At 42.8% G+C, this 27,398-nt stretch overlaps 1 protein-coding gene across 2 annotated transcripts; it reads right to left on the bottom strand.

Annotated features, from left to right (window-relative positions):
• Window positions 1-6,939: 6,939 nt before the first annotated feature.
• On the bottom strand, window positions 6,940-26,817 carry LOC135512073 (alpha-N-acetylgalactosaminide alpha-2,6-sialyltransferase 2-like). Of its 2 annotated transcripts, XM_064933707.1 has the most exons (10): window positions 26,686-26,817; window positions 20,574-21,003; window positions 17,734-18,004; window positions 15,846-16,011; window positions 14,015-14,189; window positions 13,506-13,644; window positions 13,229-13,332; window positions 12,933-13,016; window positions 11,523-11,622; window positions 6,940-10,577 (listed from the first exon to the last, which is right to left on the bottom strand). In XM_064933707.1, exons 2-10 carry the CDS (start codon window positions 20,732-20,734, stop codon window positions 10,407-10,409), a joined length of 1,371 nt encoding a protein of 456 aa, XP_064789779.1. In that variant the 5' UTR covers window positions 20,735-21,003; window positions 26,686-26,817; the 3' UTR covers window positions 6,940-10,406. The 2 variants fall into 2 exon arrangements, with proteins under 2 accessions (XP_064789779.1, XP_064789780.1); XM_064933708.1 differs by lacking the exon at window positions 12,933-13,016.
• Between the last annotated feature and the right edge of the window lie 581 nt (window positions 26,818-27,398).

Raw genomic sequence — 27,398 nt, 5'->3', positions numbered from 1 at the left:
AAAAATATACTGTGTGTACAGCGCAAAACCGCAAACAAGAAATATGACTATATCCACTAGTTATCAAAATCCAGAAAAGACCTGTTGAATTCTACAACTACCTAAAAGGAAGCGATGCTCACATATTCCACCGCAAAGCCCTCACATACAGAGAGGTTAATCTAGAGAAGAGTCGCCTCAGCCAGCTGGTTCTGGGGCTCTGTTCACAAACACAAACGGACCCTACAGGACATTAACATATTTAGACCCAACCAAATCAGGAGAAAGCAAAAAGATAATTGTTTGACACACTGGAAATAATCAACCAAAAAACAGAGCAAATTGGAATGCTATCTGGCCCTAGATGGGGAGTACACAGAGGAAGAATACCTGAACACGGTGACTGACCCCAAATTAAGAAAATCCTTGACTAATTGCAGACTCAGTGAGCATAGCCTGGCTATTGAGAGAGGACTTCCTAACCTCCAGCCAAATGTATGACCACATCAGGCACATCATTCCCACAGACACACAAAGAATTTGAAAACAAATAAAACATTGATAAACTCCCATTTCTGTGAGGCGAAATACCGCAGTGTGCAATCACAGCAGCAATACAACCTATATACTGTATACATCTGTTTATTTTCCCTTACACACTTCAACTATTTGCACATAGCCAATAATAACATTTTAAATGTCAACATTATTATAAAACTTTTGTGCATGCAATGTTTACTGATTGTCTATTGTCTTGGCATGGGAAACATGTTTCCCAGTGAAAGAGAGAGAGAGCGTGTGTGAGAGAGCGAGACAAACACTCCAGTCTGGGGCAGGGCAACTCAACATTAGCAAGAACTGATGATTTCGGTATGTTTCATCATTCTTCTAACACACACTCCTTGTCTCCTCACCCAATCTATCATTTGCACTTCAAGCACTATCTTACTTGCACCAGAGAGATGGATGTTATTATTTTTCTCCAGAACATACTGTATGTAGGCCAGGGTTATTAGACAGTCAGGGCTTCAAAGACAGGATGCACTCCCTATGGATTGCCATGTGCTGTAAAGAGAATACCATATGCATTTGGACTTTGTGTGTCACTGGTTTTAGTCAACTAACATTGCTATCACATGCGAATACAATTTCACTTACTTTTTCAGTACAGGTTTTCTAAGAGTTCTCAAATCACTAGTAATCTCTACAATTGGTGCAACTAACTCTCCCTCTCTCTGCCACTAGAGGTCAGCAGATGGCAGCTGTTCACAATGCCATGTTCAGACTTATGGTCAATACAACAAACAAAATATATTACTCATGGACAAACATCTTTAGCAGGTATAAAGGTTACCTAGTTATATTCTGTAAGTCACAAAAATGTCACTTGATCACATGCAAACCTGGTATCACAACAAATGTGAAACCTGATGGATTAGATATTAGGTACTGTAATGAGTAACCACAACCGTTGAATAAAATGTACCAGAGAATGGTATTGTAGCTGGCTGGTGGGAGGTTAAGGATGGGGGGGGCTTGATAGTAGAGTAAACAGCAGAACTCAAGGATTGACTTTCCCTAACCTGCATAGACAGGACAATCTTTACTCATTTGAATACACCCTGTATTCATTTTCACCCTGTCCAGGTTCTCACGCTGCACTACACTACCTCCAGCTGCCAGACGTTTAACATTTGGCAGACACTGTTGCTGAAGTGTAGTACATGACTCTTGCTGAGACAGATCTCTCCCTGTTGGCTGACAACTCTGTCAGACCCAGATGGTCAGTTACACAATGTTATTCCTCTCCTCCTCCTGTCTCTACTCCAGAGTTCTCTGACATGGTCAAGCTGGAAAAGAAACCCAGGAAGTATAGGTCAGAGAAGGCTCATTTTTAAATGTGTGAATGCTTTACTTTTCAGACAAAACAAAAGCGATGAAAGGTGGCTATCGAGGAGTGGGGCACACTCTTTGGTTCGCCTACTAACGAATTGACATCTACGGATCACTCGGTTTCCGGGTTCGGAGAAGAGGGGACGGAGCAGAGCGGGTGGAGGACGGACTGTAGTACTGGTGTAATATTTTCTGAAGTGCCGTGATTTCTCCTGTGTGTACTGTACTTTGTGTCTGCGTCATGATATTAGCCATTTGGGAGCAGAGAGAAAACAGCAGTGTGACCACATTACTGTACTTTATACCCAGACTAATCTTGTCTGTACAGAACACATTTGTTAACAGTGGATTAAATATTAAAGGGCATGGTTTTCACGTGATCAGGGTAGTATATTCTCACAGGTAGGATGCCAAGACAAAACAAAATGTACCCCAACCAACCAAGCTGAAGACATTCAACTCTACATTGAATATATGCTTTCAGAAAGTATTCACACCCGTTGACTTATTCCACATTTTATTGTTACAGCCTGAATTTAAAATGGATTAAATTGCTCTTTTTTTCACTACCTTACACACAATACCCCATCATTTCAAAGTGTTCAAAGAGTTCAAGATGTTAAAAGTTTGTTTTATTCACTTTAGCATACTCTGCCAACCCGGATGTCCTAGACGTGTCTGAATAATGGCTTAGGAAAACCACCAAAAAAACTGAAATTCCCATCCCTACCTATAACATTTTCCTGCCGGGGGGGGTTGCAATCTACTGCAGAGATAGCCTGCAGAGTTCTGTCTTACTATCCAGGACTGTACCCAAACAAATCGAGCTTCTACTTCTAAAAATCCACCTTTCCAGAAACAAGTCTCTCACCGTTGCCGCTTGCAATAGACCACCCTCTGCCACCAGCTGTGCCCTGGACACCATATGTGAATTGATTGCCCCCCATATATCTTCAGGGCTCGTGCAGCTAGGTGATCTAAACTGTGACATGCTTTACACCCCGGCCATCCTACAATCTAAGCTTAATGCCCTCAATCTCACATAAATGATCAATGAACCCACCAGGTAAACCCCAGATCCGTTAACACGGGCACCCTCATAGATATCATCCTAACCAACTTGCCCTCCAAATACACCTCTGCTGTTTTCAACCAAGATCTTCCTCACCAACTTAAATAAACATGCCTCATTCAAAAAATGTAGAACCAGGAACAGATATAGCCCTTGGTTCTCTCCAGACGTGACTGCCCTTGACCAGCATAAAAACATCCTGTGGCGTTCTGCATTAGCATCGACTAGCCCCCGTGATATTCAACTTTTTAGGGAAGTTAGGAATAAATATACACAGGCAGTTAGGAAAGCTAATGCTTGCTTTTCAAGCCAAAATTTGCATCCTGTATCACAAACTCAAAAAGTTCTGGGACACTGTAAAGTCCATGGAGAAAAAGAGCACCTCCTCCCTGCTGCCCACTGCACTGAGATTAGGAAACACTGTCACCACTGATAAATCCACTATAATTGAGAGTTTCAAAAAGCATTTTTCTACGGCTGGACATGCTTTCCACCTGGCTACCCCTACCCCGATCAGCAGCCCTCCACCCCCCACAGCAACTCGCCCAAGCCTCCCCATTTCTCCTTCACCCAAATCCAGATAGTTGATGTTCTGAAAGAGCTGCAAAATCTGGACCCCTACAAATCAGCCGGGCTAGACAATCTGGACCCTCTCTTTGTAAAATTATCTGCCGAAATTGCTGCAACCCCTATTACTAGCCTGTTCAACATGTCTTTCGTATCGTCTGCGATCCCCAACGATTGGAAAGCTGCTGCAGTCATCCCCCTCTTCAAAGGGGAGACACTCTAGACCCAAACTGCTACAGACCTATGTCTACCCTACCCTGCCTTTCTAAGGTCTTTGAAAGCCAAGTTAACAAACAGATTACCGACTATTTAGAATCCCACCGTACCTTCTCTGCTACACAATCTGGTTTCAGAGTCGGTCATGGGTGCACCTCAGCCACGCTCAAGGTCCTAAACGATATCATAACCACCATCGATAAGAGACAATACTGTGCCGCCGTATTCATCGACCTGGCCAAGACTTTTGACTCGGTCAATCACAACATTCTTATTGGCAGACTCAACAGCCTTGGTTTCTCAAATGATTGCATCGCCTGGTTCACCAACTACTTCTCTGATAGAGTTAAGTGTGTCAAATCGGAGGGCCTGTTGTCCGGACCTCTGGCAGTCTCTATGGGGGTGCCACAGGGTTAAATTCTTGGGCCGACTCTCTTCTCTGTATACATCAATGATGTCGCTCTTGCTGCTGGTGATTCTTTGATCCACCTCTACGCAGACGACACCATTCTGTATACTTCTGGCCCTTCTTTGGACACTGTGTTAACCTCCAGATGAGCTTCAGTGCCATACAAATCTCCTTCCGTGGCCTCCAACTGCTCTTAAATGCAAGTAAAACTAAATTCCTTCTCTTCAACCGATCGCTGCTCACACCCACCCGCCCGTCCAGCATCACTACTCTGGACGGTTCTGACCTACAAATACCTAGGGGTCTGGTTAGACTGTAAACTCTCCTTCCAGACTCACATTAAACATCTCCAATCCAAACTCAAATCTAGAATCGGCTTCCTATTTCGCAACAAAGCATCCTTCACTCAAGCTGTCAGACATACCCTCGTAAAACTGACCATCCTACCGATCTTCGACTTCAGCGATGTCATTTACAAAATAGCCTCCAACACTCTACTCAGCAAACTGGATGTAGTCTATCACAGTGCCATCCGTTTTGTCACCAAAGCCCCATATACTACCCACCACTGCGACCTGTACGCTCTCTTTGGCTGGCCCTCGCTTCATACTCATCCCCAGACCCACTGGCTCCAGGTCATCTACAAGTCTCTGCTAGGTAAAGCCCTGCCTTATCTCAGCTCACTGGTCAGCATAGCAGCACCCACCTGTAGCACGAGCTCCAGCAGGTATATCTCACTGGTCACCCCCAAAGCCAATTCTTCCTTTGGCCGCCTCTCCTTCCAGTTCTCTACTGCCAATGACTGGAACAAACTGCAAAAATCACTAAAGCTGGAGACTTATCTCCCTCACTAGCTTTAAGCACCAGCTGTCAGAGCAGCTCACAGATCACTGCACATGTACATAGCCCATCTGTAAATAGCCCATCCAACTACCTCATCCCCATACTGTATTTATTTATTTATCTCGGTCCTTTGCACCTCAGTATCTCTACTTGCACATTCATCTTCTGCACATTCTACCATTCCAGTGTTTAATTGCTATATTGTAATTACATCGCCACCATGGACTATTTATTGCCTTACCTCCCTTGTCCTCCCTCATTTGCACACACTGTATATAGACCTTTTCTACTGTATTATTGATTGTATGTTTGTTTATTCCATGTGTAACTCTGTGTTGTTGTATACTGCTTTGCTTTGCAACTGCCAGGTCGCAGTTGCAAATGAGAACTTGTTCTCAATTAGCCTACCTGGTTAAATAAAGGTGAAAAAAGTGGAATTATGTTTTTCATCATTTTTAACAATTTGTTAAAAATGAAAAGCTGAAATGTCTTGGGTTGATCAGTATTACACCCATTATTATGGCAAGCCTAAATATGTTCAGGAGTAACATTTTGCTTAACAAGTCATATAATAAGATGATGTTTAACAGGATTTTTGAATGACGACCTCATCTCTGTACCCCACACACAGATAATTTGAAGGTTCCTCAGTCAAGCAGTGAATTTCAAACACAGATTAAACCACAAAGACCAGGGAGGTTTTCCAACAACGAAGGGCACCAATTGGTAAGGGCACCTATTGGTAAATGGGTACAAATAAAAACTAAAGCAGACATTGAATAATCCTTTGAGCAGGGGGAAGATATTAACTACATTTTGGATGGTGTATCAATTCACCCAGTCACTTCAAATATACAGGTGTTCTTCCTCACTCAGCTGACGTAGAGGAAGGAATCTGCTCAAATATTTCACCATGAGTTTAATGGCTGTGATAGGAGATAACTGAGGATAGATCAACAACATTGTAGATAATCCACATTACTAACTTAATTGACAGAGTGAAAAGAAGGAAGCCTGTACAGAATAAAACATATTCCAAAACATGCATCCTGTTTGCAACAAAGCACTAAAGTAATACTGCAAAATATTTGACAAAGTCATTTACTTTTTGTCCTGAACACATACTTTTATGTTTGGGAGAAATCCAATACATTACTGAGTACCACTCTCCATATTTTCAAGCATAGTGGTGGCTGCATGAAATTATGTGTATGCTTGTAATCGTTAAGGACTGGGGATTTTTTCAGAATAAAAAAATTTAAACGGAATGTAGCTAAGCACAGGCAAAATCCTAGAGGAAAATCTGGTTCAGTCTGCTTTCCATCAGACACTGGGATATGAAATCACCTTTCAGCATGAAAATAACCTAAAACACAAGGCCAAATCTACACTGGTTGCTTACCAATAAGACAGTGAATGTTCCTGAGTGGCCGAGTTACAGTTTTGACTTAAATTGGCTTGAAAATCTATGGAAAGACCTGAAAATGGTTGTCAGCAATGATAAACAATCAATTTGACAGAGCTTGAAGAATTTAGAAAATAATAAATGGGCAAATATTGCACAATCCAGGTGAGGAAAGCTCTTAGAGACTTTTGTAGACTCACAGGGGTAATCACTGCCAAAGGTGATTCTAATCAAGATGCATTAGTGCATTATATTTTTTTTTTACAAATGTTCAAATTTTTCTTCCACATCAAGTATTTTGTGTAGATTTTAGCCTAAATCTATTTTAATCCTCCTTTGTAACACAACATGTGGAAAAAAAGTCAAGGGGTGTGGATACTTTGAGGGCACTGTACAGGCTGTTAAAGCCTTAATACAAAACTGCTCGATGGTGGTGTGTGTTCCTAATCTGCTTTTCCTAACAACCTATTAACACTATTGCCTACTTTGGTGGTGCATTAATTATGTTCAGATTACTAACATGACATTCTATCAAAATAGAAATACAAGACAAACTTTAATTCTCAATTTCTTTATAGATTTCTATTACATTAAACACATCCACGCTAAAAATTGCATCATGGAGGAACTCCCTCAACCCAATTCTCCTCTGTTAATGAACTCAATCAACAACAACAAAAATTACCACATATTCTGTACACATTAAAAACTCATGTCTGATGTGAGTCTTCCGTAGAGGAAAGCCGGAACCATTTAATGTCATTGTTAAAGGATTGTTATTCTAAAAAGACATACAACATAAATGTAAAATAAGCTAATTCATTGATTCTGTTGTAGGGTCTTTGGTTTCTTTACCCTGCTCCACATATATTTTGTGCACATTTTGAGTGAGCCTTGGTAAGTGTTACCATTTTCCACATACATGTCCATTTCCCATGTGGAGGTGACCATGCAAAGTCTCAGTCAGAGATCAATCTCTATGGTCACAGTGACCATATTAATCTAATGTTCTTCTCAGGTCCTGAATGACCTCATTCATCAGGCATCGATAATTCAGCAGAAACAATGATACTTCTGTGACTATTGTCACAATTCATTCTGGGTTATGCTCATTAGGGTACAGCATAGCAAAATGCTTTGCAACGGAAAACTAAAATAAATGTTTCTTATTGGAGGAGTTTAAGTAGTCCTTCCTTTTTTCAGTCAATATTCTTCTGGTTTGTGCCGAACGAATCCAGCCCTGAGCTAGCTTTGAGAAGAGTCCAGGTGCTCTATTGTCCACATACTCCAATTCTCCAGGAGATCCTTGGAAACATCCATTCATGTTCTGGGAGCGAGTGCCCGAAGAGAAAGGCCACTGACAAAGTGTCCTTTTGGAGTTGTTGTGGAAACATCTTCCTTCACTTCAAATAGTTTCCCCAGTTACCCCAACAACAACTCATTTTGCAGACAAAAGATTGAGATTCACATTAAGGAACACACTGGTGGTAGTTTGAAAAAAAATACAGTTCTTGTCTATGTAGCATTGCTCTCTCATATTAATAAGGAAACATGTATGAAAGTAAAATACATTTTAAAAACATATTTAATAAAAAATTAACTTTTTGACTTTAAAAAAAATCTGTTATCTTCTCCCCTTAACTTTGCTTTGGTCAAACACTTGAGTTGTCTGTTGACCCACTACTACACTGACTCCACACAGAAACATAGTAATATCATGTAAAAATAATCTGACTACTTATCAGAATAGACCATGACTACTGCCGGCAGTGCTGTGCAAAAGAATTTAGGGCAGTGAGGGAGGGTAGAGCGTAGGTGGCCCGCCCAGCAGCAACAGCCCTATCTCTTGTCAACATACAGTGGGGTCCGAAATTACTGACACCCTTAAAAAAAGATGAGCAATAACAACTGTGTAAAATAAATAATTAAAATACGGATCTATAATGAATGCAAAAAAATGGGGGAATTATATTTTATATTTACAATTGCTCAGATTTTGTTTAACAAGTAATCATTTTTATCTCTCAAAAAGGTAGTGGTCAAAATTATTGACAACCCTAAAGATTATTTTAAATAAAGTGGTAAAATATTTGGTCCCATGACGACATCAAGCTTGTAACTCTACAAACTTGTTGGATGCATTTGTGTTTCAGATTATTTTGTGCCCAATAGAGTCACTTTTATTATAAATAAGAATAGCATATGTTTCTAAACACTTCTACATTCATGTGTATGTTACCATGATTACAGATAATCCTGAATGAATAATGATGAGTGAGAAAGGTAGAGGGAGGGTCACAGATCATACATGCTAACCTCTCACCATTACCAATAACAGGGGAGATTAGCATGTCTTGGGGGTATGATCTAACCTCTCACCATTACCAATAACAGGGGAGATTAGCATGTCTTGGGGGTATGATCTAACCTCTAACCATTACCAATAACAGGGGAGATTAGCATGTCTTGGGGGTATGATCTAGCCTCTAACCATTACCAATAACAGGGGAGATTAGCATGTCTTGGGGGTATGATCTAGCCTCTAACCATTACCAATAACAGGGGAGATTAGCATGTCTTGGGGGTATGATCTAACCTCTAACCATTACCAATAACAGGGGAGGTTAGATTGTCTTGGGGGTATGATCTAACCTCTAACCATTACCAATAACAGGGGAGGTTAGATTGTCTTGGGGGTATGATCTAACCTCTAACCATTACCAATAACAGGGGAGGTTAGATTGTCTTGGGGGTATGATCTAACCTCTAACCATTACCAATAACAGGGGAGGTTAGATTGTCTTGGGGGTATGATCTAACCTCTAACCATTACCAATAACAGGGGAGGTTAGATTGTCTTGGGGGTATGATCTAACCTCTAACCATTACCAATAACAGGGGAGGTTAGATTGTCTTGGGGTATGATCTAACCTCTAACCATTACCAATAACAGGGGAGGTTAGATTGTCTTGGGGGTATGATCTAACCTCTCACCATTACCAATAACAGGGGAGGTTAGATTGTCTTGGGGGTATGATCTAACCTCTCACCATTACCAATAACAGGGGAGGTTAGATTGTCTTGGGGGTATGAAACATATGTCTGACTAAGACCCACAAAAGCTGAGTGTCTGAAATGGTTTAAAAATACTAAAAAAGGTCTTAAAATAGTATAAAAAGGCTAATAAAAAGGGGCCTCGCGGGTCACGCAGTGGTCTAGGGCTGTTCCACCAGAGACTCTGTCGCAGCTGGCCTAGCGTCGTCTGGGTTAGGGAGAGTTTGGACGGTAGGGATTTCCTTGTCTCTACTCCTGTGGCGCGCTGGGAGTAGTGCACGCCAATAACCAGGTCTCGAGGTGCATGGTGTTTCCTCCGACACATTGGTGCGGCTGGCTCCCGGGTTGGATGGCGCTGTGTTAAGAAGCAGTGCAGCTTGGTTGGATTGTGTTTTGGAGGACGCATGGCTTTCAACCTTCGTCTCTCCCGAGCCCGTACGGGAGTTGTAGCGATGAGACAAGATAGTAGCTACTAACAATTGGATACCACGGAATTGGGGAGAAAAGGGGGTAATATTAAACAATAAAAAAATAAAAAGGCTAATAAATATTATTTGGTCAAATATGTCCAAAATCAGGGCCATTGATAAAATCTTCAGCTGCACAGTCTAAAACAATATTTTCCCAGAATGAAAAGAATCTGGCAGTTTTCCTGGTAACTCAGCAACAGTCTATGACTGGCAACCTGCCTCCACCCTTTTAGAGACTTCTCAAGAGGATAGGCTAAGCCCATCTCCATGGAGACCATTTTCTCACAAGTATTGGCTCACCACCAACATGGCAGGCAATGACGAAGTCAGACGTGGAGTCATTTTTCTATAAATCTTGGAGTTACAACTAACAGTAAGTTAATTTACTGAGGGTTGGCAAACCTTGGGAGCCAGTGGTGGAGACGGAGTCATTACCATAGACGTATGTCATTAATGTGGTCGTTGCCATAGTGACCTGGGGTGAGATAGTTCCTGAGATCACTGGTGCATGTAGAGCGTGATGAGTCCTGCCTGGTGGAGCTGCTGCCACAGTGTCATCTCCATCTTCAGGTCATGGTTGATGAAGAAACCCACAGGGTGATATCTGCTGTCATAGTAGTGGTCAGAGTAGTTTTTATAGTCTGGAGTCATGAAGCCATATGCGCTCACCTGTTTTCAACATGCACACAGACAGAGAGCGAGAGAGACAGAGAGAGAGAAGGAAAGGGGGGGACGGGTTAGTTGGTGCAGTCACCGTCTTGTTGTCAAGTGTTTCACAACTCAAGCACAATGATTACCTTATGGACCTTTGCTTTCATTAGGGATCTGAGCGGCATGCTGCATGTCTAATCGAAGGCTATCAGGGCCAGAGTAACTACTGTCAATCCGTAAGGCAAGTGCAGTCATGTCCAGGGAGTCGTAATCAACAGTGATGTGGAGGGTAAAAATGCAGTTTATCCACCTTTTTATTTTGCCAAACAGTTTACGCATCTTTTACAGAAAAATCCATTGACAGTAAAGGGAGTTTAACTTTTTTTCACCGTGACTGGCAATCAGAGTTTCCTCATCTTCTACTGTACACTACATCTTCTACTGTACACTACATCTTCTACTGTACACTACATCTTCTACTGTACACTACATCTACTGTACACTACATCTTTTACTGTACACTACATCTTTTACTGTACATGGTCGTAACTAACTAATACAACATTACGGTTTACCTTGTGCTTTAAGATTTTTTATTTAACTAGGTAAGTCAGTTAATAACAAATTATTATTTACAATGACGGCCAACTACCCGCCAAACCCTAACCCGGATGACGCTGGAACAATTATGCGCCACCCTATGGGACTCCCAATCACGGCCGGCTCTGATACAGCCTGGAATCAGACCAGGGTCTGTAGTGACTCCTCCTGAGATGCAGTGCCTTAGACCGCTGCCCCAGTCGGGAGCCCTTTTACTGTACATGGTCGTAATTAACTAATACAACGTGTTGCAGTTACAGTTTACCTTGTGCTTTTACAGTCAGTGGTCATAAACGGTCTTGTCTTGTTCAAATATGAAGAGTTGTAATTACTGTTTAGTGGCTGTGGTAGCTCATACTGTACCTGGTCACAGGTGTGCATAGCAGCCAGCAGCATCACAGCACCTGTTGATGGACGGTATATGTTCTTGTATTTGGTCTGCATGGCATGGCCTCGGAGGAACCTACACAGAACATAAAAAACATTTAACAACCACACTGCAGGTGCACATATTTACTTCAAATTAAATATTAAAATAGTCAGAGAAAATATTCTCAGGTACAATAAAGTTGATCTAGTGGTGTGGGGGCTGTGCTTTGGCAAAGTGGGTGGGGTTATATCCTTCCTGTTTGGCCCTGTCCGGGGGTGTCATCGGATGGGGCCACAGTGTCTCCTGACCCCTCCAGTCTCAGCCTCCAGTATTTATGCCGCAGTAGTTTATGTGTCGGGGGGCTAGGGTCAGTTTGTTATATCTGTAGTACTTCTCCTGTCCTATCCGGTGTCCTGTGTGAATTTAAGTATGCTCTTTCTAATTCTCTCTTTCTTTCTCTCAGAGGAGGACCTGAGCCCTAGGACCACGCCTCAGGACTACCTGACGATGACTCATTGCTGTCCCCAGTCCACCTGGCCATGCTGCTGCTCCAGTTTCAACTGTTCTGCCTGTGATTATTATTATTATTTGACCATGCTGGTCATTTATGAACATTTGAACATCTTGGCCATGTTCTGTTATAATCTCCACCCGGCACAGCAAGAAGAGGACTGGCCACCCCACATAGCCTGGTTCCTCTCTAGGTTTCTTCCTAGGTTTTGGCTTTTCTAGGGAGTTTTTCCAGCTGATGTACGAAGGGCTATATAAATACATTTGATTTGATCCTATTCTATCCTAAAATGCCCTTGTTGGAGAAAAGGTGTTGGACAGACCACTCCGAGCTACCACCTTTCCCTTGTTGTGAGGAGAGCTAACGATATACAACACTTGTCCTTTTCAGTATCCACCGAAACAGAGTCACACTGATGGAAGCCTGATATGGTTAATTCATTTAGATATCATTTTAATTACATGGCACTGGCACACGACACGCATGGTGAGTTAGTTTCATATATATTTTGAACCACCTCCTCATCAGATGACCCTATTTAGCCATTGTGAGAAGATTGCTTGGTCTAGCCACCCAAAACACTTGAGTTTCACATTTCAAAAGGAGATTATATGTTCAGGTGTGTGTAATCAGAGCTCTGGTGTGATTCTGATGAGTCACAACAACTATCCTAAAGAGTATTATTTAACTAGGCAAATCGGTTAAGAACAAATTCTTATTTACAATGACGGCCTACGCCAGCCAAACCCGGATGAAGCTGGGCCAATTGTGCACCACCCTATGGGACTCCCAATCACGGCCTGATGTGATACAGTCTGGATTTCAACAAGGGACTGTAGTGATGTCTCTTGCACTGAGATGTCTCTTGCAAAGAGATCCCCTTTTTACTCACCTGTTTCTGATGTAACGTATGAAATCGGGATGGTACATCTTGAACTTTTCTACACTCACATTTTTTCCAAAGTATGTGGGTGGCCTGAGGTAGAAAAAAATAATAAAGGCCTCTATTCACAAGCTGCACAAAGAAATATCAATATGGCTAACGGTATACAAGACACATTTGTAAATAAAGAAGGAATACTTGGGGGACATTGAGGGTGTTCAATTACAGGGGCAGTCCACATGGATGCTGTGTGGGGAAGGAAATCAAAACTGTCTCCATGGATGCGAACCCATGCCACATCTTACGTTTTGCTCTTCTCTGGTCCTCTCTCTACTGGAGTATGTGTGGCGGCTGCTTTCATCAGCAGATAATCTCTGTCATGGTCTGGCAGGAAGACATACCTAGTCTCCTGGGAGGGGGGGGGGGGAGTGAATACAATCAGACTATAAAGAGTTTTGTTTTTGAATGAATGAAAATAATGGATGGATTGATAAGTGAATGAATACATTTTATTCCACAAACGATATTTATTCCCAGTGAGTCAATTTGATCGTGAACCATCAACATCATGTAAGGTCTCACCTCAGAGAGCGGGGGTCCTCTGTAGCCTGCTCCAGCGTAGCTCTTCATGGAGTTACGGAGGGTGTTGGTGGAGAACGTGTAGAGGGATGTTCTAGAGCCCACATCCTGCTCAAAGCCCTTAATCACAGCTCCGTTGGTCCTGGAATCACAACAGAGGTACGGAACAGAACACTGTCAATGACCAATTAGATCACAGGAAAATTGTCAATGACCAATTAGAACAGTAGCATGAATGAACATGAACACTGTCAATGACCGTTGGAAAATAAATGACCACTTAGACACTTTGGTAACCACAGCAACCAGATACATGCCTCATTGTAATCTACAGACTCTTGAGGAGCCCTTGAATGGACCATCCTGATTGACAAAATGCCAACTGTCACATTAATGTGGTAATGCTCATTACAAGGAACCTGTAGAATGAAAAGTTTTAAAAACCTAAGATGGTCTAACCTCGTTCATAGGCTATTGAGGAAGACTAAACAAGGTCGAAAAAGGCGTCTCACCTGAAGACATAGTCATGTTGGTCAATCTCCCGGCCCTTCTTAGAATCCTTCAGAATCCCTCCGTTGCCCACGACAGCACAGCAGACACACTGCGAGCCATTGCTACGACGATCCCAGTCATCAAACATGTGCCAGTTGGCCGATGTGTTGAGAACAGACAGGGTCGACACAAGAGCTGTTTGCACAACAAAAGAAAAAAACATTTAATTTTCATTTTTTTACAAAGACCTCTGAGAATCATTTTAGAATTATTGGCAGGTTTAATCCCCACACAGTCCCAAATAAAAAGCCTTGCTCACAGCAATAAATGCATTCCAAAGTAATAAAAAAATATATTCATAAAGGGAGCCAATCTATGGATCTCTGCCAAAGATCTTTACCTAATGCAAATCACCCAATGGACGACTCTTACACACTCAACTGAACGTGTCTTGTTGTCCCAATAGCTGCGAAACACCAGATGGGGCCTGAGGCAAGGTGTGGGTAAATCTTTATTTGTACAGTCTATGGAGTGAACATAGTAGAACAATTCCATAATTTACTCTTCTAGATCTGAGCTAAGAGATTTGCATGTACAGACGCCTCACAAGAAACAGAATCAGACGCCTCACAAGTCCTCAACTGGCAGCTTCAATAAATAGTACCCACAAAACACCAGTCTCTACGTCAACAGTGAGGAGGCGACTCTGGAATGCTGGCCTTCTAGGGGCAGAGTTGCAAAGAAATATCCATCTCTCAGACTGGCCAGTTAAAAGAAAAGACGAAGATGGGCAAAAGAACACAGACACTGGACAGAAGAACTCTGCCTAGAAGGTCAGCATCCCAAGAGTCGCCTCTTCACTGTTGATGTTGATATTGGTGTTTTGTGGGTACTATTTAATGAAGCTGCCAGTTGAGGACTTGTGAGGTGTGTTTCTCAAACTAGACACTAATGTACTTGCTCAGTTGTGCACCGGGGCCTCCCGCTCCTCTTTCTATTCTGGTTAGAGCCCGTTTGCACTGTTCTGTGAAGTGAGTAGTGCACAGCTTTGCACGACATCTTCAGTTTCTTGGCAATTTCTCGCATGGAATAGCCTTCATTTCACAGAACAAGAATAGACTGACGAGTTTCAGAAGAATGTTTCTGACCATGTTGAGCCTGTAATCGAACCCACAAATGCTGATGCTCCAGATACTCAACTAGTCTAAAGAAGGCCATGTTTATTGCTTCTTTAATTAGCACAACAGTTTTCAGCTGTGCTAACATAATTGCAAAAGGGTTTTCTAATGATCAATTAGCCTTTAAAATGATAAACTTGGATTAGCTAACACAATGTGATGGTTGCTGATAATGGGGCTCTGTACGCCTATGTATATATTCCATAAAATAAATCTGCTGTTTCCAGCTACAGTAGTCATTTACAACATTAACAATGTCTACACTGTATTTCTGATCAATTTGATGTTCCTTTAAAAATGGACAAAAACATTTTTTTTCTTTCAGAAACAAGGACATTTCTAAGTGAACCCAAACTTTGTAAAGAGGTACAGATGTCCTATTGACTGACCATAAAGGGTTGTAATGTCCTATCTCTGAACCCATGTACAATCTTTATTGTGTAGGCCATGGAGCAAAGGGCACTGCAGTTAGACAATGGCCACATTGTGTGTTAGTCACCCACATTAACGCCAACTGTCTGACTGTCTGTCTTACTGTAGCCAATGTTGTGTAACTATATTATTTGTAGTTGTTGCTGTAACTATTAATATTAACATGACTTGTCCAAGCATTGGTGTGAAGTAATGCATTGAAACAACGGTCACATGTCAACAATGTATTGAAAGCACTTACTGTCAATGTCAAGGTTTCCCCAGCCGTGAGCCCCTGGGTACACTTGGAGGCGCTGGTACTGTTCTGGAGTGGCATGCTTGGCCCACTGGAGGACAGGGATCCTGCCCAGATACCTCACCCCAAAGTCTGTCTGGGGAACCCTGCTACGAATACTATTTGGACAGTCCTGCAGGGGGGAAACAGTCTTCTTATTGAAGACTCTGAAAGTTCCTGTTGAATCCATTATGAGTTCATCTCAGACCATCTTTAAACCCGTCCATGTAATCTGATGCATTAAGATATAAAAGGCTAAACTGAACCTAAATCTGCATTCCTACTGTGAGACCATACACTTCCTGTGTTTTAGTTTTATAGTAAGGGACACGACACCAAAACACAGTCACAACTCAAATTCATGGTTATCATTACATAGCAGCACATAACAGCGCCAGCAATATTTGTTCCAGTTGACAGACTTTGCAACAGCATAAATTGTACGACTCTCAATGGAAGTAATTAACTGTATCTTGTAATTTAACATTCTACAGTGGAAGAGCTGCATAATGACTAGAGGGATGTGGAGAATTATAATTATTGGGGAGAGACATAGCATTTATGAAGAACACGTGGAAAACTCATTGACTACATTCTAAATGGCACCCTATTTGCTATATACATATGGCTCTAGTCAAAAGTAGTGCACTATGTAGGGAATAGAGTGATATTTTGGGATACAACCTCACTGTATCATCCCCAAACCCTCTGTTTGTTCTCAATAAAAAACATATTGCACTACAATTATCTAATTAAAATGTCAGCAATAACTCCTTTTAATTCAGTTAATTGCATCATTTATTTTGTCAAGTAACTTATGACATGCGTTATGGAGTCTTTGGAGTCAAGTACGATGTGCACGGGCAGCGGAGTGTTGGCCATGGAACTGAACCACATGGTATTCCTTTATCGTCTGCTGTCTGTCCGTACAAGTGGATCGGTCTTATGCCAGACACCATAAAGTAACACTCTTAGAGAAAACACCATATAGAGAACACCAGTAGTTCCTCTCTTATGCAACCATCATTTTATGTCCACATTAACAAGACAAATAACAGTAATCAATGGAAGCAGACATCCTGGAACTGAAGTGACTGTTCTGCTTTTAAACCTCAGCAATGGTTCATATGAAATGTCCAATGTTATAAGAAAGTCTTGAGTAACAACTTTATTTTGTCCGTCTTTTTCTTGGTAGCTTATGGGATGACGCTACAACATTGTTCTATGGAGTTGACACATAGCTGTTAGAGCAAAGAAAACAGTCTGGGAGAATGTGTAATATGATGTCATATCCTGTCATGGTACATGGGCAAAAAGGACCACCACCCGTTATTTACTGGAAATGAATCCACTCACACCCACGCCCGCCCACGCCCGCCCGCCCACGCCCGCCCACGCACACCCACGCCCGTACACCTAACGTCCTTGTAGAACATGAAATCATTCCATTAACATCAGCTTCAAGGCTGATGAACAGTGAACTAGTGGTATAATTGTACCACGCAGATTGCAGTATATAAAGACGTGACAATACAACTGGCCTATTTCCACACAAGGTAACATGGAGAGGCCCAAAGCGTATCAAATGGCTGTATGAATTACGTTTTGGGTTGTATAATCTGTTTGTTTCCTCGAGTATCAACCATGTAATCTGACTGAGTATCCATTTTCCTAATTACAGCAGTGTGGGGCATTATTTTGACAGTGTCCCCATGCAGCGCCACCCATACGACTGAAAGTGCAACCCTCAGCACTTCCTCCAAGCCCTTCTAAGGTCTCTAAAGTAGGCCACAATCACACCAAGCAGATCAAGTGAAAGAACAGGAACAGCTCAGAAAGGGGAATTTCAACTCACGGTTTGAGGGGGGGCGACTTCGCTGTAGTAACTGTCTCCAATGAAGGGTGGCTCTGTTGGTTTGGTTGAATTGAAGAGGAGAGCACCTTTAATATTTTGACCCTTGGTAGTCCTGACTCTGGCTCCAGGTTTCATTGAGGGTCTGACTCTGACAGGGGATGTGGACTGTACCTTTAACCTTAAATGTGTTGTTGGTGTTGAACCAATGTGTAGGCTGTCCAAACCATCTGACGGTGTGTTGCCGTCAATAGAGTCTTCAGAGTCATGTGACCTAGTGTAAGACAAAACAAAACGGCAATGGTCAAACCTGTAGCAGAAAGGGATACTGCATTGTTACACCAACTCTACTGGTCAGTGTAACAATGTGCAATTGTTGTGGTTACTAACACTGTCTGTGATCATAGAAGGTATCATAGGCTTACTCCAAGTTAACCATATCCTGCTACTAATAATGGAAACAAATCACATATTGAATCAGTTTCTAACATTTATTTTTGCTGTAGAAAGCCAGCTTACTTTTCACATAATCTCTCACAGGCAAAGGTCTTCTAGTAACAAGACTGTTTTTTAAACTATAGTAAATATTACAGTATTCCCCTTCCCCATGTCCCCAACACAGCCGTTAGACGTGGTATATTGGCCATATACCACAAACACCAGGGCGCCTTATTAAGTATTCTGGTGTTTGTGGTATATGGCCAATATTCCACAGCTAAAGGTTGTATCCAGGCATACCGTGTAAACTGGTTACCAATGTAATTAGTAACGTCATTTTTTTGTCATAACCATGGTATATGACACGGCTCGACCACCCGTTTAATAATACTATATAATCCACAAACAGAAAGGCCCATCTGGCACTAGCAGCTGAAGCCTCAGGTAACCATGGTGCTGCTCAACACTGATTGGTCACCCTGGACAACCAATCGGATCCAGAAGAATCCAGTCTCAGCAGAAAGGAACATCGGAACAAAGACTCCAACACCATCATCAAGTTTGGCGAAAACACGACGGTGCTGGGCCTGATCATCAACGACGATGAGACAGCCTATAGGGAGGAGGTCAGAGACCTGGCAGTGTGGTGCCAGGACAACAACCTCTCAATCAACGTCAGCACGACAAAGGTGCCTATCGTGGACAACAGGAAATGGAGGGTCGAGAGCTTCAAGTTCCTCGGCGTCCACATCGCTAAGGAATTATCATGGTCCACACACATCAACACAGTTGTGAAGATTGCACGACAATGCCTCTTCCCCCTCAGGAGGCTAAAAAGATGTGTCATGGGCCCTCAGATACTCAAAAAGTTATACAGCTGCACAATTGAAAGGGTCTTGACTGGCTGCGTCACAGCTTAGTGTGGCAACTGCTCTGCATTTGACCGCAAGGCAATACAGAGGGTAATGTGTGTGGCCCAGTACATCATTGTGGCTGAACTCCTTGCCATGCCGGGCCTCTAAACCAGGCTTTGTCTGTGGAAGGCCCTAAAAACTGTCAAAGACTCCAGCCACCCAAGTCCTAAACTGTTCTCTCTTCTACTGCACGGCAAACGGTGCCGGAGCACTAAGTCTGGAACCAAAAGGCCCGCAAGCAATAAGACTCCTAAAATAGTTAAGCAAATAGCTACCCAGACTATCTGCATTGACCCTCGCTGCACCAATTATTTTTGTCTATGCACAAACACTGAACTCTACCCACACACACTCACGCTACATAGCCAAAAGTATCCACAAATTTAAAGGGGTGTCCAAATACTTTTGGCCACTGACACTCCAACACACACACACACATTGCCGCTACTGTTTATTATCTATCCTGTTGCCTAGTCACTTTACACCTGCATTTGTATACATACTGTATCTACCTCAATTACCTCATACCCCTGCACGTCGTCTCACTACTGGTACCCCTTATATATAGCCAAGTTATTGTTACTCATTGAATATGTATTTCTCGTGTTACTAGGTTTTATTATATTTTGCATTCTTCCCCTCTGCATTGTTGGGAATGGCCCATAAGTAAGCATTTCACTGTTAGTCTACACCACTTGTCTACGAAGCATGTGACAAAATTAAAACAATGTAATAAACCCAATCAGATGATGGTAAACCTGAGATCAAAAGCTGACAAAAAAAGTGAAATGCAAATGTGTTTGTCATTTACTGGCCGTTCTTATTACAGCCAAGCTACACATGGACTCCTGCATTTGGAGAGCAAGAGTTTGGAACTAAGAAGGATAAGCACAGCAGGGTTGTTTGGAGACTCAGGCATTTCTATAAAAGCCCACTGTTGCTAAGTCAAACCCAAGGGCTACGTTAAGCAGGCAGGCGGCAGCTTAAAATGACAGACCTGTTAAAGCTCAAACCACTCAAACGTGTCATTTAGTCTCGGAAATAGACCTCTCAGAGAGAAACAGAGACACACAGAGAGAGTCGCTCGCGTAATGCATCTTATCTGCACCCCCATGCTTTTAAAACGGGACTATCGCTCACCCATTACTACCAGGCTAACATTTCACATGTCAAGACTCAGAGAGACTACTGCCTGTGAAAGAACACCAGAATGTTTTTTTTCTTCATTCTCTTCATCCATTTTGTCTAGCTTGTGCTGCTGTGTGGCTCCATTGTGAAAACCACAATGATACGACTTGCAGGAAGAACGTAGTGGTTAGAGAAAACCATGGAGCAGTTTATTCTCCATGATCTCAGCCATTTCCCTCTGTATGGCTGCTCATTAGGCAAACCAAGGGAAATGACTAGGATGAATTTCAGGAAACAGGGAGAAAAATTGTCAGAGCACATAGTATATTCAGCTGGGTCAATGGTGCATTGTTGTTTGTTTACCTGTTTGGTTCCTGTGTGTACCCAAGACCAGGGAAGTGTGACAGGTTCAGGTTGACCATGCGCAAGGGGACGGTGATCTCCGGGCTCAAACACAGGATGTAGATGACCAGCAGGGAGATGACACCCAGGAAGCACAGCCCCAGCCTCCTCTTGAGCCCCATGTCTGTCACCGTGGCCCCGAGCCTGGGCAGCTGGCCACGTGTGTGCCCCCTGCTCTCCAACCTCCCCGGAGGAGGAACATGAGAACTAGGCAGAGAGGGAGGAGGATGGGGGAGTAGAGGGGTGGAGGGGAGTCGCTGATGTTCTTCTGAGGAGGATGTTTAGGTTTTTCAGGGGAGCAACAGGAAAAGAGATGAGGGCCAGGGGTGGATTTGACTGTAAATTAGTCCAGAGGGTCTCTGCTCCGGGGCCCCTCTCACTCCACAACAGTCTGAAGAGAAAGAGAAAAGGACAGAGACAAGAGAGCAACAGGGGAGAAACGGACACAGAGGAACAGGGGAGATACAGACAGAGAGAGATACAGACAGAGAGAGATACAGACAGCGGGAGATACAGACAGAGGGAGATACAGACAGAGGGAGATAGATACGGACAGAGGGAGATACGGACAGAGAGAGAAACCAGTGAAGAACAAACACCATTGTAAATACAACCCATATTTATGTTGATTTATTTTCCCTTTTGTATGTCATTACAACACTGTATATAGTAGCCATAATAGGACATTTGAAATGTCTCTTTTCCTTTTGAACTTTTGTGAGTGTAATGTTGATTTCACTTGAGAGAGAAACAGAGAGAAAGAACCTCACCAGAATTGCTCCCAATAACCCCTTTTAAATAGACATCTGTCCATATAATACAGGGTCACCCTTCTCTTCCATATCCCTCTGATTATAGGGACAGGTTGGATCGGGTATTTACCTTGGCCCATTTATTGCTATGGCCCCTGATGCATCATGGTACAGGAACTGAATAGGCTAAGCCCTCATCTGACCACAACTGTTTCGAACACAGTGCTGGTAGAGTCAGTGGTGGGAAAAGTACACAATTGTGATACTTGAGTAAAAGTTAAGATACCTCAATAGAAAATGGCCCAAGTAAAAGTAAAATTCACCCAGTAAAATACTACTTGAGTAAAAGTCTAAAATTATTTGTTTTTAAAAATACTTAAGTACCAAATGTAAATGTAATTGCTAAAATATACTTAATTTAAAAAATATATATAATTGGTACACACACTTCACCACAGTGTTCTCCATATAATATAAAATAAAATGTTATTAGTCACATGCGCCGAATACAGTGAAATGCTTACTTACGAGCCCCTAACCAACAATGCAGTTTTAAAAAATACAGATAAAAGTAACAAGTAATTAAAGACCACCAGTGAAATAACAATAGAGAGACTATATATAGGGGGGTACCGATACAGAGCCAATGTGCGGGGCACCGTTTATTTGAGGTAGTATGGACATGTAGGTGGAGTTATTAAAGTGACTATGCATAGATGACAACAGAGAGTAGCAGTGGTGTAAAGAGGGGGTACTGCAAATAGTCTGGGTAGCCATTTGACTAGATGTTCAGGAGTCTTATGGCTTGGGGGTAGAAGCTGATTAAAAGCCTCTTGGACCTAGACTTGGCGCTCCGGTACCACTTGCTGTGCGGTAGCAGAGATAACAGTCTATGACTGGGGTGGCTGGAATTTTTTGTGCCTTCCTCTGACACCGCCTGGTATACAGGTCTTGGATGGCAGGAAGATTGGCCCTAGTGATGTACCGGGCCATTCGCACTACCCTCTGTAGTTCCTTGCGGACGGAGGCCGAGCAGTTGCCATACCAGGCAGGGATTCAACCAGTCAGAATGCTCTTGATGGTGCAGCTGTAGAACCTTTTGAGGATCTGAGGACCCATGCAAATCTTTTCAGTCTCCTGAGGGGGAAGAGGTTTTGTCGTGCCCTCTTCACAACTGTCTTGGTGTGCTTGGACCATGTTAGTTTGTTGGTGATGTGGACAACAAGGAACTTGAAGCTCTCAACCTGCTCCACTACAGCCCCGTCGATGAGAATGGAGGTGTGCTTGGTCCTCCTTTTCCTGTAGTCCACAATCATCTCCTTTGTCTTGATCACGTTGAGGGAGAGGTTGTTGCCCTGGCACCACACGGCCAGGTCTCTGACCTCCTCCCTGTAGGCTGTCTCGTCATTGTTGGTGATTAGGCCTACCACTGTGTTGTCATCTGTAAATGTAATGATGGTGTTGGAGTCGTGCCTGGCTGTGCAGTCATGAGTGAACAGGGAGTACAGGAGGGGACTGAGCACACACCCGAGGGGCCCCTGTGTTGAGGATCAGTGTGGCGGATATGTTGTTACCTACCCTTACCACCTGGGGGCGGCTCGTCAGGAAGTCCAGGATCCAGTTGCAGAGGGAGTTGTTTAAGTCCCAAGGACCTTAGGTTAGTGATGAGCTTTGAGGTCACTATAGTGTTGGACGCTGAGGTCAATGAATAGCATACACACATAGGTGTTACTTTAGTCCAGGTGGGAAAGGGCAGTGTGGAGTGCAATGGAGATTGCATCAACTGTGGATCTGTTGGGGCGGTATGCAAATTGGAGTGGATCTAGGGTTTCTGGGATGATGGTGTTGATGTGAGCCATGACCAGCCTTTAAACGCACTTCATGGCTACAGGCGTGAGTGCTATGGGTCGGTAGTCATTTAGGCAGGTTACCTTAGTGTTCTTGGGCACAGGGATTATGGTGGTCGGCTTAAAACATGTTGGTATTAGACTCGGACAGGGAGAGGTTGAAAATGTCAGTGAAGACACTTGCCAGTTGGTCAGTGCACGCTCGCAGTACACATCCTAGTAATCCGTCTGACCCTGAGGCCTTGTGAATGTTGACCTGTTTAAAAGGTCTTAATCACATCGGCTGTGGAGAGCGTAATCACACAGTTGTCCGGAACAGCTGGTTCTCTCATGAATGTTTCAGTGTTATTTGCCTTGAAGCGAGCACAGAAGTAGTTTAGCTCGTCTGGTTGGCTCGTGTCACTGGGCAACTCTTGGCTGTGTTTCCCTTTGTAGTCTGTAATGATTTGCAAACCCTGCCACATCCGACGAGCGTCAGAACCGGTGTAGTACGATTTGATCTTCGCCCTGTATTGATGCTTTGCCTGTTTGATGATTCGTCAGAGGACGTAGCAGGATTTCTTATAAGCTTCCGGGTTAGAGTCCCGCTCCTTGAAAGCGGCAGCTCTAGCCTTTAGCTCAGTGTGGATGCTGCTTGTAATCCATGGCTTCTGGTTGGGGTATGTACGTACAGTCACTGTGGGGACGCCGTCATCGATGCACTTACTGATGAAGCCATTGACTAATGTGGTGTACTCCTCAACACCATCGGAAGAATTCCAGAACATATTCCAGTCTGTGCTAAAAACAGTCCTGTAGCTTAGCATCTGCTTCCTCTGATCACTTTTTTATTGATCTAGTCACTGATGCTTCCTGCTTTAATGTTTGCTTGTAAGCAGGAATCAGTTGGATAGAATTATGGTCAGATTTGCCAAACGGAGGGCGAGGGAGATCTTTATATGAGTCTCTGTGTGTGTGGAGTATAGGTGGTCCAGAGTTATTTTCCCTCTGGTTGCACATTTAACATGCTAATAGAAATTTGGTAAAACAAATTTAAGTTTCCCTGCATTAAAGTCTCCGGGTGAGTGTTTTCTTGTTTGTTTTTGGCGGAATACAGCTCATTCAATGCTGTCTTAGTGCCAGCCTCTGACTGTGGTGATATGTAAACAGCTACACAGAATACAAATAAAGACTCTCTCGGTAGGTAGTGTGGTCTACAGCTTATCATGAGATACTCTACCTCAGGCGAGCAATAGCTTGAGACTTCCTTAGATATCGTGCACCAACTGTTGTTTACAAAAATACATAGACCACCGACCCTAGTCTTACCAGATGCCGCTGTTCTATCCTGCTGGTACATCATATAACCAGACAGATGTATGTTGACTTTGTTGTCGTTCAGCCACGACTCCGTGAAGCATAAGATGTTACAGTTTTTAATGTCCCGTTAATCTTCCGCCTAACTCGACAATTTTATTGTCCAAAGATTGCACGTTTGCTAACAGAATGGAGGTAAGTGGGGGTTTATTCGAACGCCTACAATTTCTCAGAAGGCAGCCCGACCTTCGCCCTTCTTTCTCTGCCTCTTCACGCAGATCATGGGGATCGTGGCCTGATCCTGAGGAAGCAGTGTATCCTTTGCCTCAGGCTCGTCAGAGTGGTGAAAGGAAAAAGAGGATTCTGCTAGTCTGTGGTGAGTAATCACAGTGCGGATGTCTAGAAGTTCTTACGGTCATAAGAGACGGTAGCGGCAACATTATGTACAAAATTATTTAAAAAACAAGTTAAAAGCAAATAAACAAAAAAACTATCGGCTGGGGGCACGTAAAAGTCTGCCGTCCTCTCCGGCGCCATCTTACCAATACATGTTTATAGGTGTTGTTTATTTGATGTATTGCTAAAATAAAAGGTTCAATAAAATAAGTAATAAACAGTTCTTACTGATTAAAATAAAATCTTCAATAGTGGTAAAGACTGACTTCAAAGAGACAACATTCATGTCCTCCATCCCCACTTAGTCTGACTGCTGCTCTCTCTGGCTCCACAACAAACCCCCGCCCGGGCATCTAGGAGGTGTGAATACCCAGCCAGCCTACAAGTAGAGGATGAAAAGTGCTTCACAGCAGAAATAGACTTCGCACCAGCACCACAATCTTGTGTAGAGGGTGTTCTAAATACTATAATTGTAAATAGTGTGTATATTGTTTTTCTTCCACTTTGTGTGTGGTTATATTCTCCTACATTACGTTCGCATTTCCACAAACTTCAAAGTGTTTCCTTTCAAATGGTATCAAAAATATACACATCCTTGCTTCAATGCCTGAGCTAAAGGCAGTTAGAGTTGGGTGCGTCATTTTAGGGAAAAATTGACAAAAAGGGGCAGATCCTTAAGAGGTTTAAAGTAGTAGTTTAAAGTGTTTTTACACCACTGGACAGAGTCACTGCCAAATGTAGAATTTCTGACAACTCTGCTCAATCCTCAACTAGAGAAGAACAAGAGGGTCATGGCAACAACATGAAACCAGAATTACATCACTACTCTAAGGGCCCTGGTCAAAAGTAGTGCAGTAGAGTGTTATTTGGGGCGCGTCCAATGTTTTTCCTTCTCATGTTCCCCTTCCCTGTGACAAACCATAAGGAACAATCTGAAACTCAGTTACTCTGGTAGAGTCAAGGCATTGGCATTTTTTAAAATTGTATTCTTTAGTTTATTTACTAACTATTTTGTTAACTCCTTTTGTTGAACTGTATTGTTGGTTAATGGCTTGCAAAGTAAGCATTTCACGGTAACTACACCTGTTGTAGTCGGCGCAAATGACAAATAACATTTGATTTGATGTCCATGTGACCATACTCCCACACCTCACGCTGACTACAATGACAGGGTAAAGACAGTACAGAGTGGAAAACATGGCACAGGGTGGAAAACATTTGATCTTTAACCAACTAGGCTACTTAAGTCTCTTAGTTATGCTCCATCATTAAAACATACCAAATGAATACATCCGTGCAAATGTATCAAACTGCTGTAACACAGATGGCACTGATGTACTTTTCCTGACTTTATCTTCAAACAAACACGGAAGATTGATGGCTAGGGAATGGAAGGAACACCTAGGTCCTCATTATTAGCCCTGTTCAACATCCCTGTAATAACTTTGACATTTACTGGAGAATAGACAAAAACACTTCCCTTAAAAAGGTCTTGAATATTGATTTGATAGTTGGTAGCAACGCCAAGATTTTTGTTCAATTGAGTTTAATACTGATAAAACACCTCACCCCCTTTGATTTATTTCCCAAAAGTGGGGGAGAAAAAAAGCACAGCACACTTTAATGGTCTTTGTCAAGGTTGAATACATTATGCTCAGTAACAAGTCATGACTACACCATCCTCACAGAAACAGCAAGTCGCTACTCTGAGAAATCTCTCTTCCTGTCTGAACAGAAAACAAAACATAGAAAAGTATTTCAAGATGTCCCCATATCCCCTACCTTTGACTAGTCTTCTTTAGTGGCAGTCCTGTATTAAGCAGTACAGTAGTGACAGTAGAAAGTCCTCTACGCAAGAAGTCTTCTTTAACTAAGTAAACTGTAGCACAGGCTACACTCGAGCCTGGCACAGCATGGGCGGGACTATTGTGAAATGAGCAACAGCTGCTGGTAATTGGTCAAACCCTCCCTCTGTGTCAGGGAGGAAGGGGGAAAGGGGGGGGGGGGCGCTTCTACCACAGTCACAGGCTGCAATAAAAAGTCAGACATGAGAAGACCTCAGTAACGGAAGAGCCTTGCTATGATCACAACGTGTTGAGGCTTGAATCAAAGCCTAGCTTACAGTGAAAGTCAAGATGGCTGAGCCCCTGGCATAGATAAACACGCACGCACACACACGACATCTATACACACACACAAACAAAAGTGTCAAGGGGCATACAGCAACATGCAGATCGTCCCTTGGGCCCTTGGATGAGTGTTCTCTCCTTGTCAAAGGGGAGAACACTGGAGACTTCAGGTCTCCTCATTTCAACACAGAGAGAGGTTATCAGTAGTCACCCTTTAGCCCTCCAGCCCCAAAATGGATGTGTCCTCTCCCCTCCCCCATCTTCTTTCACAATACCAGTCAGCAGGGACCTTAAAGGAAAGTGAGAGCTCTCAGTCTCTGTGAGCAGAGATCAGTTAATAGGCTGTCCTAGTCTAATCCTCGAGGT

Source organism: Oncorhynchus masou, chromosome 24, assembly GCF_036934945.1.
Source record: "Oncorhynchus masou masou isolate Uvic2021 chromosome 24, UVic_Omas_1.1, whole genome shotgun sequence".
Classification (NCBI taxonomy): domain Eukaryota; kingdom Metazoa; phylum Chordata; class Actinopteri; order Salmoniformes; family Salmonidae; genus Oncorhynchus; species Oncorhynchus masou.
The sequence above is the reverse complement of the archived record's forward strand: the minus strand, read 5'-3'. Positions and strand labels throughout refer to the sequence as shown.

Coding starts and splice junctions, on each gene's coding strand:
- LOC135512073 (XM_064933707.1), bottom strand. CDS start 20,734: ATGGGGCTCAAGAGGAGGCTGGGGCTGTGCTTCCTGGGTGTCATCTCC. Junction 13,017..13,228: donor GGACCAGAGAAGAGCAAAAC/GTAAGATGTGGC, acceptor TTTCTACCTCAG/GCCACCCACATACTTTGGAA. Junction 11,623..12,932: donor ATACGTTACATCAGAAACAG/GTGAGTAAAAAG, acceptor TGTTCTGTGTAG/GTTCCTCCGAGGCCATGCCA.